At 40.8% G+C, this 14,530-nt stretch overlaps 2 protein-coding genes across 9 annotated transcripts in view; one reads left to right on the forward strand and one right to left on the reverse strand.

Moving 5' to 3' along the window:
* Positions 1–14,530, forward strand: part of LOC110534616 (oocyte zinc finger protein XlCOF7.1-like) — a 1,104,347-nt gene that overhangs the window by 998,859 nt on the left and 90,958 nt on the right. The window contains exon 3 of one of the 5 annotated variants that reach the window (XM_021619606.2): positions 123–1,662. The exons of the other annotated variants lie outside the window; for them this stretch is intronic. Coding sequence (XP_021475281.2) covers positions 123–1,358 — 1,236 coding nt within the window. The 3' untranslated portion in view covers positions 1,359–1,662. Of the gene's footprint in view, positions 1–122; positions 1,663–14,530 lie in introns of those variants that run through there. 5 annotated transcript variants of the gene reach the window in all.
* The window catches only part of LOC110534627 (zinc finger and SCAN domain-containing protein 22-like), a 231,841-nt gene that overhangs the window by 64,470 nt on the left and 152,841 nt on the right, over positions 1–14,530 (reverse strand). The window lies entirely within an intron of this gene.

A 14,530-nucleotide genomic window follows, 5' to 3' on the forward strand; every position in this document is an offset into this window, starting at 1 on the left:
ATTCACTTCCGTACATGTAACATCCTCATTTATCTGTCAGAGGAGCTTGTGAGATTTCCTTACTACATTGTTATCCAATTAAACTCATGTACCGGTAATAACCTCCTTTCTTCTTGTGTCAGTCTGCAGATACAGAGGCTGCAGGTCCTGGAGGATTGTCTCTGGTCAAGCTTGAGAGTTCTGAAGGAGAGGAGGACCCACGGCACAGCAGAGACATTCCTACTGGAGCAGCTGGCGCGCCCCCTGTAGCCATGGAGGACCCCGCCCCCCTCCCAGTGCAGCCCAGGACCCGATGCAGAATCACGGAGATCAGTGGAACGCCGAACGCCGTCCTCAAGTCAGAGACTGACACCGAGACTTTAACGGGGCTGGGACAACTTGACTCTCCTCCTGCTCGCTCAGAGTATTTACTTTATGGTAACATGAGCCTGAGGACGGTTCTGCCCCTTCAGGACTCATGTGACGTGTTACAGACTCAGAATGACCCGTCCTGTTCATATGTTACAGAGACAGAGATGATACCTGGTGACATGCCATTGGTTTTGGATACACAGACTAATCAAATGAGAGGGGACTGGAACCGGTACAGTAGTAGTGTATACTCTGAAGGGTGCCTAGATAAGAAAGGGGAGGATCTGGTCATAGATGAGGTCACTGTGAAAGTGGAGGGTGACCCTCCTCTGACATGGAATGCAGACCAGACTCACTTAGGAGGCCAGCCGCAGGTTAACACTAGTGACTTCTTAGACTACAGGGAAAGCTTACAGACAAATCCAAATGTTGCGACCCACTCCCCTTTACACCCAGTGTCCACATCAATGGCACCTTTCGATTCACACGGCCACGTCCTTTTCAATCAGGAATTGAACTCAAACGACAGGGCTAGAGCGCAGGCTCAGGAAGGGGAAGCAACATCAGACAATAGTAAAGAGGAACGGTTCCTCTGCATGTTCTGTAACAAAGGCTTCAGCTGCCCCCAGAAGGTGGAGATCCACCAGAGGGTCCATACAGGGGAGAAATCCTTCAGCTGTACCCAGTGTCACATGCACTTCGCCAAGGCTGGCAACCTGAAGAGGCACCATATGGTCCACACAGGGGAGAAACCCTTTAGCTGTAGCCAGTGTCACATGCGCTTCGCCCAGGCTGGTGACCTGAAGAGACACCAGCGCGTCCACACAGGGGAGAAACCCTTCAGCTGTAGCCAGTGTCACATGCGTTTCACCCAGACTGGTGACCTGAAGAGGCACCAGAGGGTCCACATGGGAGAGAGGCCGTTTGCCAGTACGCACTGTGGGAAGAGGTCCTCAGAGAGGAGCTACCTCAGGATACACCAGCAGATAAACCATTACACTCTATAACATAGAAAGTAACCATTCCACACGATAGCTTCTGACATTTAGATCAAACCCTGATTTAAAGACAAAATACATTTTCATTCTTGTACGCAGAATATATCCACATATGCATTTAGAATAACGAGAGTAACAGATTTCAATGTTGAATATTCCTGGGTAAAATATTGCATCCAGACATTGTGTGGAACACCTTCCTAATATTGAGATGTCGAAAGCGTTCCACCGCATGCTGGCCAATGTTGACTTGCTTACCACAGTTGTGTCAAGTTGGCTGGATGTCCTTTGGGTGTTGGACCATTCTTGATACACATGTAAATTGTTGAGCGAGAAAAACCCAGCAACGTTGCAGTTTTTGACACACGGTGTGCCTTGCACCTACTACCATACCCCGTTCAAAGGCACTTAACATTTTTTGGTCTTGCCCATTCACCCTCTAAATGGCACACATACACAATCCATGTCTCAGTTGTCTCGAGGCTTAAAAATCATTCTTTAACCTGTCTCCTCCCCTTTTTCTACACTGATTTTTAAGTGGATTTAACAAGTGACATCAATAAGGGATCTTACTCACCTGAATTCACCTGGTCAGTCGGTCATGGAAAGTACACTGTTTTGTACACAGTGTATATCCACCATGATGGGCTTCACAGCAACAGTAAACATGTCTAGACAGGAGAGATGCTTGTTCAAACTTTAGAACTTCAGTTGATTGCTATAGCGCCATCTTGAGCCAATCAGTGTAATTTTGTAAATGCCAGGGCCCGGTTTCCCAAAATGGTTCTGAAGATGACAAGGAAGAGAGTGGAGAAGAGAAAGATGCCTGTCACCTTTATGAATTCAGCCACTTATTTTGATAACTAGCAAGTTAAGCTTAGGCAAATTGTGTTTTTCACGCAGGAAATATCTTGCTGCATTTTGTAAACGCAGATCTAAAATGCTTATTGTAATCTCTGTCAAATGCAAGATTGACTTTAAGCGAAACATTAGGAAATGTCGCTGGCTACATTCTTTCTGTGATAAACATTAGAAAGACTATGGCCACGCATCGCTTTTGCAAAAAAAAAAACCTTGCTTTTTCATTCTAAGTTCATTTATTTGTGTGGCTGCCAGTCAAATAGCTTTGCACTTCTGTTGTCATCTGACGAAAATGAAGCTATTTTCTCCCGAATGTGTTTCACTAATGTATTTATTGTGAAGGAAAACTATAGTTGCACGTCCCTGATCACTCTATTGAAGTCAAAAAACACTGACTTTCAATATAAAACGCGACCCCTGTCTACACAGCTGGACTCACCTGCTCCCGCTTTCTCCCGTTGTGCTATTTGCAAACCAACTGTTTTGGGGAACTGCGGTAAGCTTCATAATGTAAAATGATGTCTAATGAAGAACGCTATATGCTTTATCTCCTAACGTATTGCGCAAGTTGACTGCAGGTACATGCTTAATAGGATCAGACCCGTTTTTAAAAATGTTCGCCTAAAATGAGATACCCAAATCTAACTGCCTGTTCAGGACCTGAAGCAAGGATATGCATATTCTTGATACCATTTAAAAAGAAACACTTTGACGTTTGAGGAAATGTGAAATTAATGTAGGAGAATATAACACATTAGATCTGGTAAAAGATCATATAAACAAACAAAAACATGTTCCATCATATTTTCGGGAATGCAAGAGTTGTTGAGTTAGGATTCTGTGTAATTTAGATGTTGTCCACAAGATGGCAGCAGTGTGTGCCAAAGCTTCAGACTGGAGGGGTGAAGCCAGAGACAGCAGTGGGGTCAAACTGTAGAACACAGTTTCTACATTTGAATATAGACATGTATTTTTTCTAACAAAACTACACTACACTTTATCTCTGGAACCCTCAGGATGACAAATCAGATCAAGTTTACTGAATGTAAGTACATTTTTTTTTTTTTACTTTCGAGGTGAATGTATCAAACCAGTTGCCGTGATGTGTTTTGTTGTGTATTTCTGTAATAGCTACTGTAAATTGGACACTGCAGTAAGATTAACAAGAATTTAAGCTTGCCCATATAAGACATGTCCCGGAAAGTTGGCTGTTGTATATAATGTTTTCTAGTCACATTATCGCATATTGAGCAACAACCCTCCCGGTTTAGGGACACCAATCCCATAGAGGTTTAAGTAGCTACAAATATAAAAAATATATTGAAAAACTGCAAAGAAATAGTTAATACGGTATTGATAAACCATTCTGTGGCTATTTCCAAATACCCCAGTATACACGGTTTACCTCCCAAGCCTAGTTCTTAAATGTTTTCTACACTCGGTGTATTAGGCATATACTGACAAACGCCGAAAAGGTCTTATGTATTGTGTTTGTACTGTATTTGTAGTTGTCCACATATTCTAAGTCGGAACCGTCCAGAGTAGTGATGTTGGACGGGCGGGCAGGTGCAGGCAACGATCGGTTGAAGAGCATGCATTTAGTTTGACTTGTATTTAAGAGCAATTTGAGGCAGTCATTTGCGCAACCAAGGCTATTGAGTCTGCCGATAAGAATGCGTTGATTGATAGAGTCGAAAGCCTTGGCCAGGTCGATGAAGATGGCTGCACAGTACAGACTTTTATCAATGGCGGTTATGATATCTTTTAGGACCTTGAGCGTGGCTGAGGTGCACTCATGACCAGCTCGGAAACCAGATTGCATAGTGGAGAAGGTATGGTAGGATTCAAAATGGTTGGTGATCTGTTTATTAACTTGGCTTTTGAAGATTTTAGAAAGGCAGGGCAGGATGGATATAGGTCTATAACAGTTTGGGTCTAGAGTGTCTCCCCCTTTTCAAAGGGGGATGACGGCGGCAGCTTTCCAATTTTTTGGGATCTCAGATGATACAAAAGAGAGGTTGAACAGGCTAGTAATAGGGGTTGAAACAATTGTGGCGGATCATTTTTAGAAAGATAGGGTCCAGAATGTCTAGCCGAGCAGATTTTTAGGGGTCCAGATTTTGCATCTCTTTCAGAACATCATCTGGATTTGGGTGAAGGAGAAGTGGGGGAGGCTTGGGCAAGTTGCTGTGGGGGGTGCAGAGCTGTTGGCCGCGGTAGGGGTAGCTACGTGGAAAGCATGGCCAGCCGTAGAAAAATGCTTCTTGAAATGATCGATTATCGTGGATTTATCGGTGGTGACAGTGTTTCCTAGCCTCAGTGCAGTGGGAAGCTGGGAGGTGCTCTTATTCTCCATGGACTTTACAGTGTCCCAGAACTGCTACAGGATGCAAATTTCTGTTTGAAAAAGCTAGCCTTTGCTTTCCTAACTGCCTGTGTATATTGGTTCCTAACTTCCCTGAAAAGTTGCATATCGCGGGGGCTATTCAATGCTAATGCAGTACATCACAGGATGTTTTTGTGCTGGTCAAAGGCAGTCAAGTCTGGAGTGAACCAAGGGCTATATCTGTAGGAGTGGAACTGGGGGCTACAGGGCCTGGGTTAACCTCTACATAACCAGAGGAACAGAGGAGGAGTAGGATAAGGGTACGGCTAAAGGCTATAAGAACTGGTCATCTAGTGAATTGGGAGCAGATAATAAAAGGAGCAGATTTCTGGGCGTGGTAGAATAGATTCAGGGCATAACGTACACACAATGGTATGGTAGGATGTGAGTACAGGGGAGGTAAACCTAGGCGTTGAGTGATGAGAGAAGTTTTAACTCTGGAGGCACCAGTTAAGCCAGGTGAGGTCTCTGCATGTGTGTGGGGTGGGACAAAAGAGCTATCTAAGGCATGTTAGGCAGGACTGAGGGCTCTACAGTGAAATAAAACAATGAGAACTAGGCAAGACCGCAGTAGACAAGGCATATTGACATTAGAGAGGCATAAAGTAATCACAGGTTTTGATCAGGAGAGCTAAGACAACAACGGGTAAATGGCGATGAATGGGCAGAGTGGGTCAGTTAAGTACATACAGGACCTGAAATCGAGGCTGGGGCCAACAGGTAAACAAAATGAAGTACCGCGTTATTGAAACAGTCCAGGGGGCATCAGCTGTGTAGCCGAGTGATCATAGGGTCAAAAGAGCTCACTTGGATCAAGACTTGAGACAACTCATTTATTTTTTCACTAATACGGTTAACCCCTTTTTCGAGCCAACCATGGCTGGCGCACCATCTGTAGTAAAGGCCACTTAATTTTTAAAACCGTACCTCAAATTTGCTCATAGCTTAGACAAGTCTCTCAAACAAGTCCTCACATCTGGGTGGTGCCATGCATGGCTTCCAAAGACAGCAATTCCTCCCTTGTGTCAAAGTCAGCGGTAATCCCACACACACAAATGGCAAATTGGGCGGTATTTGTTATTTGTTAAAGTAAATTTATTTACATTTTTATTTAGGAATTGGCTCGGGGGCTTGATGAAACGGTCTCAAGTTTGTTTTCTATAATTCTTTATATCATTGATCTTGGCTTCATAATAAAGTTTATTCGTTTTGTCACATAATTTCTCAATTTGCAGTAAGTCAGCCAGTCAGATGTGCAGCCAGACTTATTAGCCACTCCTTTTGTCCCCATGTCTTTCATCCATACAGTTTTCAAATTCCTCATCAATCCATGGGGCCTTAACAGTTCTAAAAGTCAGTTTTTTTAACAGCTGCATGTGATTAATCAAATTAATCAAATGCAGCGTCTGGGTGCTCCTTATTAATCACATCAGACCAACAAACTCCGTACGGGATTTGCAGTGATGAGACAAGACTGTAACTACCAATTGGATAACACAAAATTGGGTATCCAAAAGAATAGACTTTAGATGAGGTAGGTGAACTTGCAACCACAACACTTCAATAACACTTGACGTGAGATCTTCTCTAAGCTTTTCAGGGATATGGCTCTAAATATATACAGCAACACCTCCCCCATGGGCATTCCTGTATCTTCTGTAGATGTTATCCTTGTATTGCTACTGCTGTATCATCAATTACGTAAGTCTCAGAAATGGCTAATGTATGAATGTTATCTGATGTTAGTAAGTTATTTATGAATATTATTTCTAAGGCTACATATATTACCTGGGTAGATTATCAGAGATAGACATAATATGGAAAATAACAAAGAAAATGGGAAATAAAAACATTCAGCAATCCATCAATCAGTTGGTATGTATTAGGGTGTGTGTGATGCAGAGTTGAAGCTACGAACCCTCAGGCTTGGCTCTCTCATCCCTTCCAGGCTTTTGGGAGGGAGGGTGGACATTGAGTTTATCATAGCAGATGTAAGCAATGTCCCCACACGCTCTGGCAGCTTTCATAGCTGGGATAAGTTATATCCTCTTCTGGTGCACAGCTTCAGGATAGTCCTTATTGAGGAAGATGTACATTCCTCTCAAATTTTGGCCCCTTCCAGAACAGCTACTGGACCACTATCGGGCCTGTCCGATTGGGGCGGTGATGGGTTTTCCAGTCCTGTGGGCGTGCTCTCCCTCAATCTTCCTGTGGTCCGTCTTCAGTTTCTCAGTGATAATTTCCCTCACTTTGTCCTCAGACTCCATCCAGGTCTCTTGGAGATTCTGCAATTCCATCCACAACGTTGTTCCGCCTTGATTGTCCCTCGAGATAATGTTTTCTCTGCCGTTGTTATCATAGATTCACATACAGAACTGATGTCTTCTTCCAATGAACTACAGATTGCTGTCATCGTGCTGTTCTCCTGTTTAAATGCCTAGGGAATGGTTTCATAGAAGGTCTAGGCGGCAGGTGGTTAGAGCGTTGGACTAGTATCAGAAAGGTTGCAAGATCAAATCCCCAAGCTGACAAGGTAAAACATCTGTCATTCTGCCCCTGAACAAGGCAGTTAACCCAATGTTCCTAGGCCGTCATTGAAAAAAAGAATTTGTTCTTTGTTCCTAGTTAAATAAAGGCAAAATAAAAAGCCCTGCCTCAGTTACCTCCATGGTTACCCCACCAATACAGGCAAGGACAGGGTGGGTGTTCACCATAAGATGTATCTAGCCTATAACACTGCACACAATCCCAATAACACCCAAACAATCGCTAGAGTTCAAGGAGGGAGCTGAAAGACTAACCACCTGAGGGTGGTTTCCACCTGCTTCTGTTTCTTAAAGTAGGGGTCACAACATAAATGTATAATTATTTAATTAACTGCTGGAATTTATTTGGCCAAGTGTAACTGTGCTCTCTACTTAGCAGCGATCTCTCAGTTTAGTAGCTGCGCCAGTATGAGAGGTAGAGGGAGATGCCCTTGTGCTTCGTGGTTTACCAATCTTTATTCTGCAGTTTTGTTGAAGATCACTCCGCGATCCACACGCTGCAGCGCTGTCGTTCAAGCCACTGACTTGTTATTCCCAATCGCCATCACTTACCGCTGTCATGAAATGGACTCGTGCTAGAACTCACAAGTTCTGACTGAGCTCAATCGTCATGAAACGCAAATACAGTGATGACTTTTTGTCTCTTTCATACAAACTTTAAGGAATAACGAGGAGCGCCCACAATATGTTTTTGTGTGGGGAAGTGCATAGTAATGAGTCTCTCAAAACGAACAAATTAATAGAATGACACGTACTGACCAAACATCCAGGCACAACATGACGGTAAACCCAGGGAGTTCTTTCAGAACAGTGCAGAATGCTTCTGGAAACAGTGCTTCGAAAGTGGAAAAGTAAGTCAACTAGCAAGGCATTGTTGTCATTTAATTTATGCGTAAATAAGGGAGTACTATCTCTCATAGTATATGTGAGTTTCTCTTTCAAAAAAATCCTCTGGCCTTGTAACGTTACACAGCTAACGTAAACTCGCCCCACTCCGTAGAAATGTGCGCAACCACAACATTCAAACGAGGCTAATGGGACTGTGTTGACTTCAAAATCGGGGTTGTGAATTTCTTTTCAAGCGTTGATCGACATGGTAATGGCTCTATAGTATTGGAGAGAAGTTGAAAAAACACCCTCAGTTACATCGTGAAGTGTCATGTCGTAACGTACAGCACGCATAAAGCAACTATTTCTGTCTTACAATCTCTCTCCACCAGGTGTAGCACTTCTCTCGTCGTTTTAAAACAAGAAATGGACAGTGATGGGGGTAAGGGGGAATACCTAATCATTTTTTGTCACCTAGTCATCACTGCAATCGATCATACTCTCAAAGCCGCTGTTAACTTCTAAGATCACTTTAGCACTGCGCTAAAAACCCGATTTCAAATTCGACACAAACTTTCAAATAGGTATGTTATGACACATTATATAAAGTCTTTATAGTGTTTTATTTACATTTTAGAGGCGATAAGTTGGACAGATCGAGTGGAAAAAAAAGCCATTTTCCCACACATCTCTCCTTCTCACTATCACGCATTAGTTTTGCTTCCCCACCTGCCATTTTTAAAAAGACCCGACGGGGCTCATTGTCTTCATGAATTATGCAGAAACGGGCAGCGTGGGGGTCATGTAATTGATTCTGTTGGAAAGGGGAGAAATTGTGCTTTACGGTGGTATTTACATTACAGTTGATCTGGAAGTATTATGTTTTTGGGCCGCTACAATAAGGTCAATTGTACGGACCAAGGTGATGTACAAAAGTGAGTGAGTTTACATTAATAGTTAACGTTAGCCAAAGCAAGCTAACTAACTACTGAGCGTGCAACCCTAAGAAACAGTACAGATGAAGATTAAAAATCATCAGGCATACAGTACATTTTACTGTAGACATTATTGTTAAACAAGTCTAGATTGGAACTGTTGCTGTTAAAATACAAGTAATAATTGATTGAAGCAAGATGCTTTTTGAGGCAAACACTCACACAGTTCTGGGTTGCTCATCTGCAGCATTAAGCGGTCTCCTGCCTGACTGAGAAAGCAGTAGATGTTCTGATCCAGTTTGGCACCACATACCTATGCAAGTCAGGGTTCTCAAGTACAGAAACCGTGTCAATGCTGAGCATGACCTCAGTGTTGCACTGTGAAAAACTGAGTCCATAATAGACCTACTTGTTGAAAACTTCAACCAGCCACACACCTCTCATTATGACTGTGTGTATGTGTTTTCTGGTCTACATCTGTGTGATGTGATCAATCAGTTTATTCCAGTTCAGAATAGAAAAATAACTATTTTAAACAGCAACATTTCCAACCTAGACGTTCTATCAACAATAATTTCAACAGTAAGATGTACAGTAGGCCTGACATTTATCTGTACTGTTACTTAGGGTTGCACGTTCAAAAAAAAAGCCTGTGTGTGTGTGTTCTGTTATACATCTGTGTGATGTGATCAATCCTTTTATTCCAGTTCCGAATGAAATCATTTATTGTATTTAACAGCAACAGTTCCAACCTAGACAGGTATGTAAGATTGTTTTGAAATGGGGAAAAATAAACATGAAAAGATATTTATGGGTATTTCATTATTTGTTTATGTATATATTGCATGTTTGTTAGGCATAAAGGCAGTTAAATGTACCGATATTTATGTATAGTTGCATATTTTCCTAAGCTTGGGTCCCAGGAAAACACAGAATTTCTAATTTGGGTCCCAAGCTGAAAACGTTAAGATCCCCTGCTCTAGTGTCATTGAGTCACAACGTGAGGGGCTGAGCATTAGGACGGACGCTGACAAGCTGTACGCCTTCCCCACATTTGGGAACTGCTTCACTGAGGAAAACTATGTGAAGAGGCACCAGACCGTTCTCACCAAGGCCCTTCAAGTGAAGAGCTTCTCCTTCCTGAGTAGCCTTATCAGACATAGGAGTGTCCACAATGGGGAGAAATCGTAGCAGTGTGGCTTGAGATGTACACAAGGGATATCTGGGAACCATTCTTTATCTGACATATTATGGTTATCATGTATAGTGTCTTGGGGTACAGTAAGAGTTTTTTTGGATTACTAAGTCCCTCAGTTGAACATCTGGGTATGCTCACATGACTTGTTGTTTGAGGTGCTGGCATTAAAGTGTAACACTACATTTCCCCCTCTGCGTTTTGCCTGTGTTCTATTCATAACAACATAATGTTCCTATTTTTTTTAATTATTATTTTACATAATCAGGTGGTCTGGAGGTGAAAGAAATGCACACCTATTTAGGTGAGGTGCTGGCTAGCTGAAAAGGAGAGCCTCAGATGCAATAATTGAATAACCAATGTTTTGACAGACAACCTGGCTTCATCTGTTCCTTTATGTAAAAAAATAAAATAAAATAGGTGATCAAATCTGTCAGCAAATGAAAATCATGTATTTTTGATATGAAACCTATAGGTTTCTGTCCTTACCACTGATAGGATCTAGCCACCCTTTCCTTTTAGGTCAGTAGCTAGGTTTCCATCCAATTTGCGACAGATTTTAATGTGAATATTCTAATATCTGCATAAAACAGTATGCATTTTCTCACCCGTGATGTGTTTCGATCAAACGGACTTTTTGAGGATAAAAGGCTGTGTGTGACGATGTAGTTCACATAAAAATAAATGTTACAGTTCCAATTCCCATGTACTGAATGAAAATACAAGTTAAATAGGTTTCCATCGCATTTTCATTTTTTTTTAAACAAAAATTGTGCCGTACGGGGTTGGGTAGATTACTTTCTAAATGTAATCCGTTACATTATTGATTACAATTTGACAGGTAACTAACTTTTTGATTACCCAAACTCAGTAGTGTAATCTAATTATATTCAGTTACTTTTAAATTACTTTCCCCTTAAGAGGCATTTGAAGAAGACAAAAATGTATGCTACCAATTGCAGGATAAATCAATGTTAAAGTTTACATAGCTGGCCATATATATACCTTTTACTTTATTGTTTGGTTATGTAGGCTTCTTCTAACCTATCGCTTTATACTACATATAATAAATACGATTAAATAGTATCTTTACACTTAAAAACCAAAGTCTATCAAAATTCCAGTTATTCCAATAAATGTTATACCCCTTGATCTTGAAGGATAGGACTTGGAAATATGGAAGTATAGATTAGCCAAATTGTTTTACCTGAGCATAACCTCAACTAAGGATTTATTAGCAAGCCCTACTATGTTGTTTATGATTTTGTGTCATGGAGGACTGATTGGGCTCATTGATTCGAGTTGAAAAATACATGTTGCGCTCATGGAATGGCATGCTGTGAGCTACTGAAAATGGCTATTTACATGTGAAAAATGGATGGCATGTGCTGCATTTGCTATAGGCCTAGCGCTGTTTACCTTTTTGTTGGTGACACTTTGATATCTTGATAATATGCAGGGAAAATCCACAGATGAAACAATAACAAATTGTCGCCCGCCTCTGTAATCTGATTACAATATTTTTTGCTGGTAAAATAAAATATTACAGCTACCGTTTTTTTTGTAATCCGTTACTTCCCAACCCTGGTTATATAGCAAATGTGCCTACTCTGGTCTTGGCACATGCGCTCTTGCCAACAAACTCGGAGATACAGTGCGTGTAGGCAACCTTCATTATGAGATTATTATGGATATGACCGATATTATTTGCCAAACGGCAGCCAAGCATCGATCATCATGTCACCAGAATAAGACCCTTGATATTTATCGGAAAGGTGCATCAAGCTCATCACTTTGCACCTTCACCACCCTGTGAAATTCAACATAATGTATTTAATCTGTAACAACATAAACTGCATGCACTGAGTCGTAGTGGGAAGACCACACAACATATCATATAGCATGACTCAAAAGTTTACGACGAAGTTATGGTTAATATAGCAATATTTGCGCATGAATGCGTTTCCACCGCCATTTCTTGCATAATACATTTTACCGATACAGAAAGATCCAAACATGTCGAATGAATAAATTGTCTATGTCATTTATATCTATATTTTTTTAAACTTCAGCCTGTGGTAACGTTTTGCCTGCGTCAGGTAATTCATCCGCATGAAATGGTTGGATGGAAACGTGGTTAGTTACGGAAATTGTTCTAAACAAGTCTGCTCTGAAGGATACTGATCGTGAGATGTTTTATGTGTAAGGTAATAAATAAACAGTACCGTTTTTCAAAGAACATCCCGCATACCCTTTTCATTTAGCCACACTATTTGAGCTGTGACGCCAACCAATTGAGCGCAATAGTAATGGCGTCTTTTTGTATGCACTAACGGAGGCTAACTCCGCCATGGCTCTTTGGCCAAAGCCTATGGGGAAATTAATGATTTTTTGTTGTTGATAATATCACCGAAAATAAGGTCTGTGGTAAACACAGTTTCAGGAGAATTTATACGTTTTGTTCTATGAGATAATCTTCATCAGCTAACCATACTTTGTGAATTTGGAAGCATTTATATAATCAAAACAACCACATAAAGGCTTCATAATTCATAAAGGTCATGTTAACTGACTGATATTATCTCATTGAACAAAATGTGAAGGATCTCCTAACGAAGAAGAGGTAGAAAATGCTAAATCGTCTGTGGTTTTTAGGACTACAAGCTCGCAAGCTCTACGCCTATAAAATCCTTTCTCTAACCTCCATTCTGCCAGTAAGAACATGCAAGAAAAAGGCTGTGACCTCGGGAATTTCCCTTCAAAATAAAAGTCCTGCAATTAAGATGGTTAAAAAATTATAATAATGGTTGAAATTCGTAACATTTTATGAGAAAATGTTAGCAGACTTAGAATTGTCTTTAATAATATCAAAAAAGGAAAAAAGTGAATCGCCATAATTGCATAAATAATGTCATAGCATTGACATTATTGTTAACAGCATTAAAGGTAATGATTACTAAAATGTGGGGTCCATTCTACTCAGGAGCACTTCTACTTACCAAATCCATTGAGTTTACAACACGAGGAGCATCACTGCTCATTTTGCAGCCAAAGTCTGGCCTATCAGTTTAAATGCAGTAGGATTTTCATATTGAACATACATATTGCATTGTACTACACTATGAAACAAAGATAAATGACAAAGAATGATAGTAAAAAAACTTTGGACAACCTTAAATTAAATTTCGGCAAAAAGGCATACTCAGCTCCATCATTCATTAAATCAGATGGCTCATTCACCACAAAACCCACTGATATTGCAAACTAATTTAATTATTTTTTTTCCATTGGCAAGATTAGCAAAATTAAGCATGACATGCCAGCAAGAAATGCTGACACTACACATCCAAGTATATATGACCAAAGTATGAAGGACAACCATTGTAATTTTGAATTATGTAAAGTGAGTGTGGAAGAGGTGAAAATATTATTATTGTTGTCTATCAACAATGACAAGCCACCCAGATCTGACAACTTGGATGGAAAAGTACTGAGGATTAAAGCGGACAATATTACCACTCATCTTTGCCATATCTTAAATTGAAGCCTACTAGAAAGTGTGTGCCTTCAGGCCTGGAGGGAAGCTATAGTCATTCCGCTACCTAAGAATAGTAACGCCCCCTTTACTGGCTCACATAGCCGACCAATCAGCCTGTTACCAACCTTTAGTAAACTTTTAGAAAAAATTGCGTTTGACCAGATACAATGCTATTTTACAGTAAACAAATTTACAACAGACTTTCAGCATGCTTATAGGGAAGGACATTCAATAAGCACAGCACTCACAGAAATGACTGATGATTGGCTGAGAGAAAATTATGATAAAGAGATTGTGGGAGCTGTTTTGTTAGATTTCAGTGTAGCTTTTTACATTATCGATCATAGTCTGCTGCTATATTGTATATAGAGTTACCTGTCTAACAGAACGCAGAGGGTGTTCTTTAATGGAAGCCTCTCAAACATAATCCAGGTAGAATTCCCCTTGGCCCCTTACTTTAAAAAAAATCTTTACTAATGACATACCACTGGCTTTGGGTAAGGCCAGTGTGTCTATGTATGTGGATGACTCAACACTATACACGTCAACTACTACAACGACTGAAATGACTGCAACACTTAACAAAGATCTACAGTTAGTTTCAGAATGGGTGGCAAGGAATAAGTTAGTCCTAAATATTTCCAAAACTAAACTGCTTGGAGTAATACTGTCATGGTCAAACCATATTGATACAACAGTAGCTAAGATGGGGAGAAGTCTGTACATAATAAAGCGCTACTCTGACTTCTTAACAACACTATCAACAAGGCAGGTCCTACAGGCTCTAGGTTTGTTGCACCTGGACTACTGTTCAGTCGTGTGATCAGGTGCCACAAAGAGGGACTCAGGAAAAATGCAATAGTCTCAGAACAGGGCAGCACGGCTGGCCCTT

Source organism: Oncorhynchus mykiss, chromosome 10, assembly GCF_013265735.2.
Source record: "Oncorhynchus mykiss isolate Arlee chromosome 10, USDA_OmykA_1.1, whole genome shotgun sequence".
NCBI classification, from domain to species: domain Eukaryota; kingdom Metazoa; phylum Chordata; class Actinopteri; order Salmoniformes; family Salmonidae; genus Oncorhynchus; species Oncorhynchus mykiss.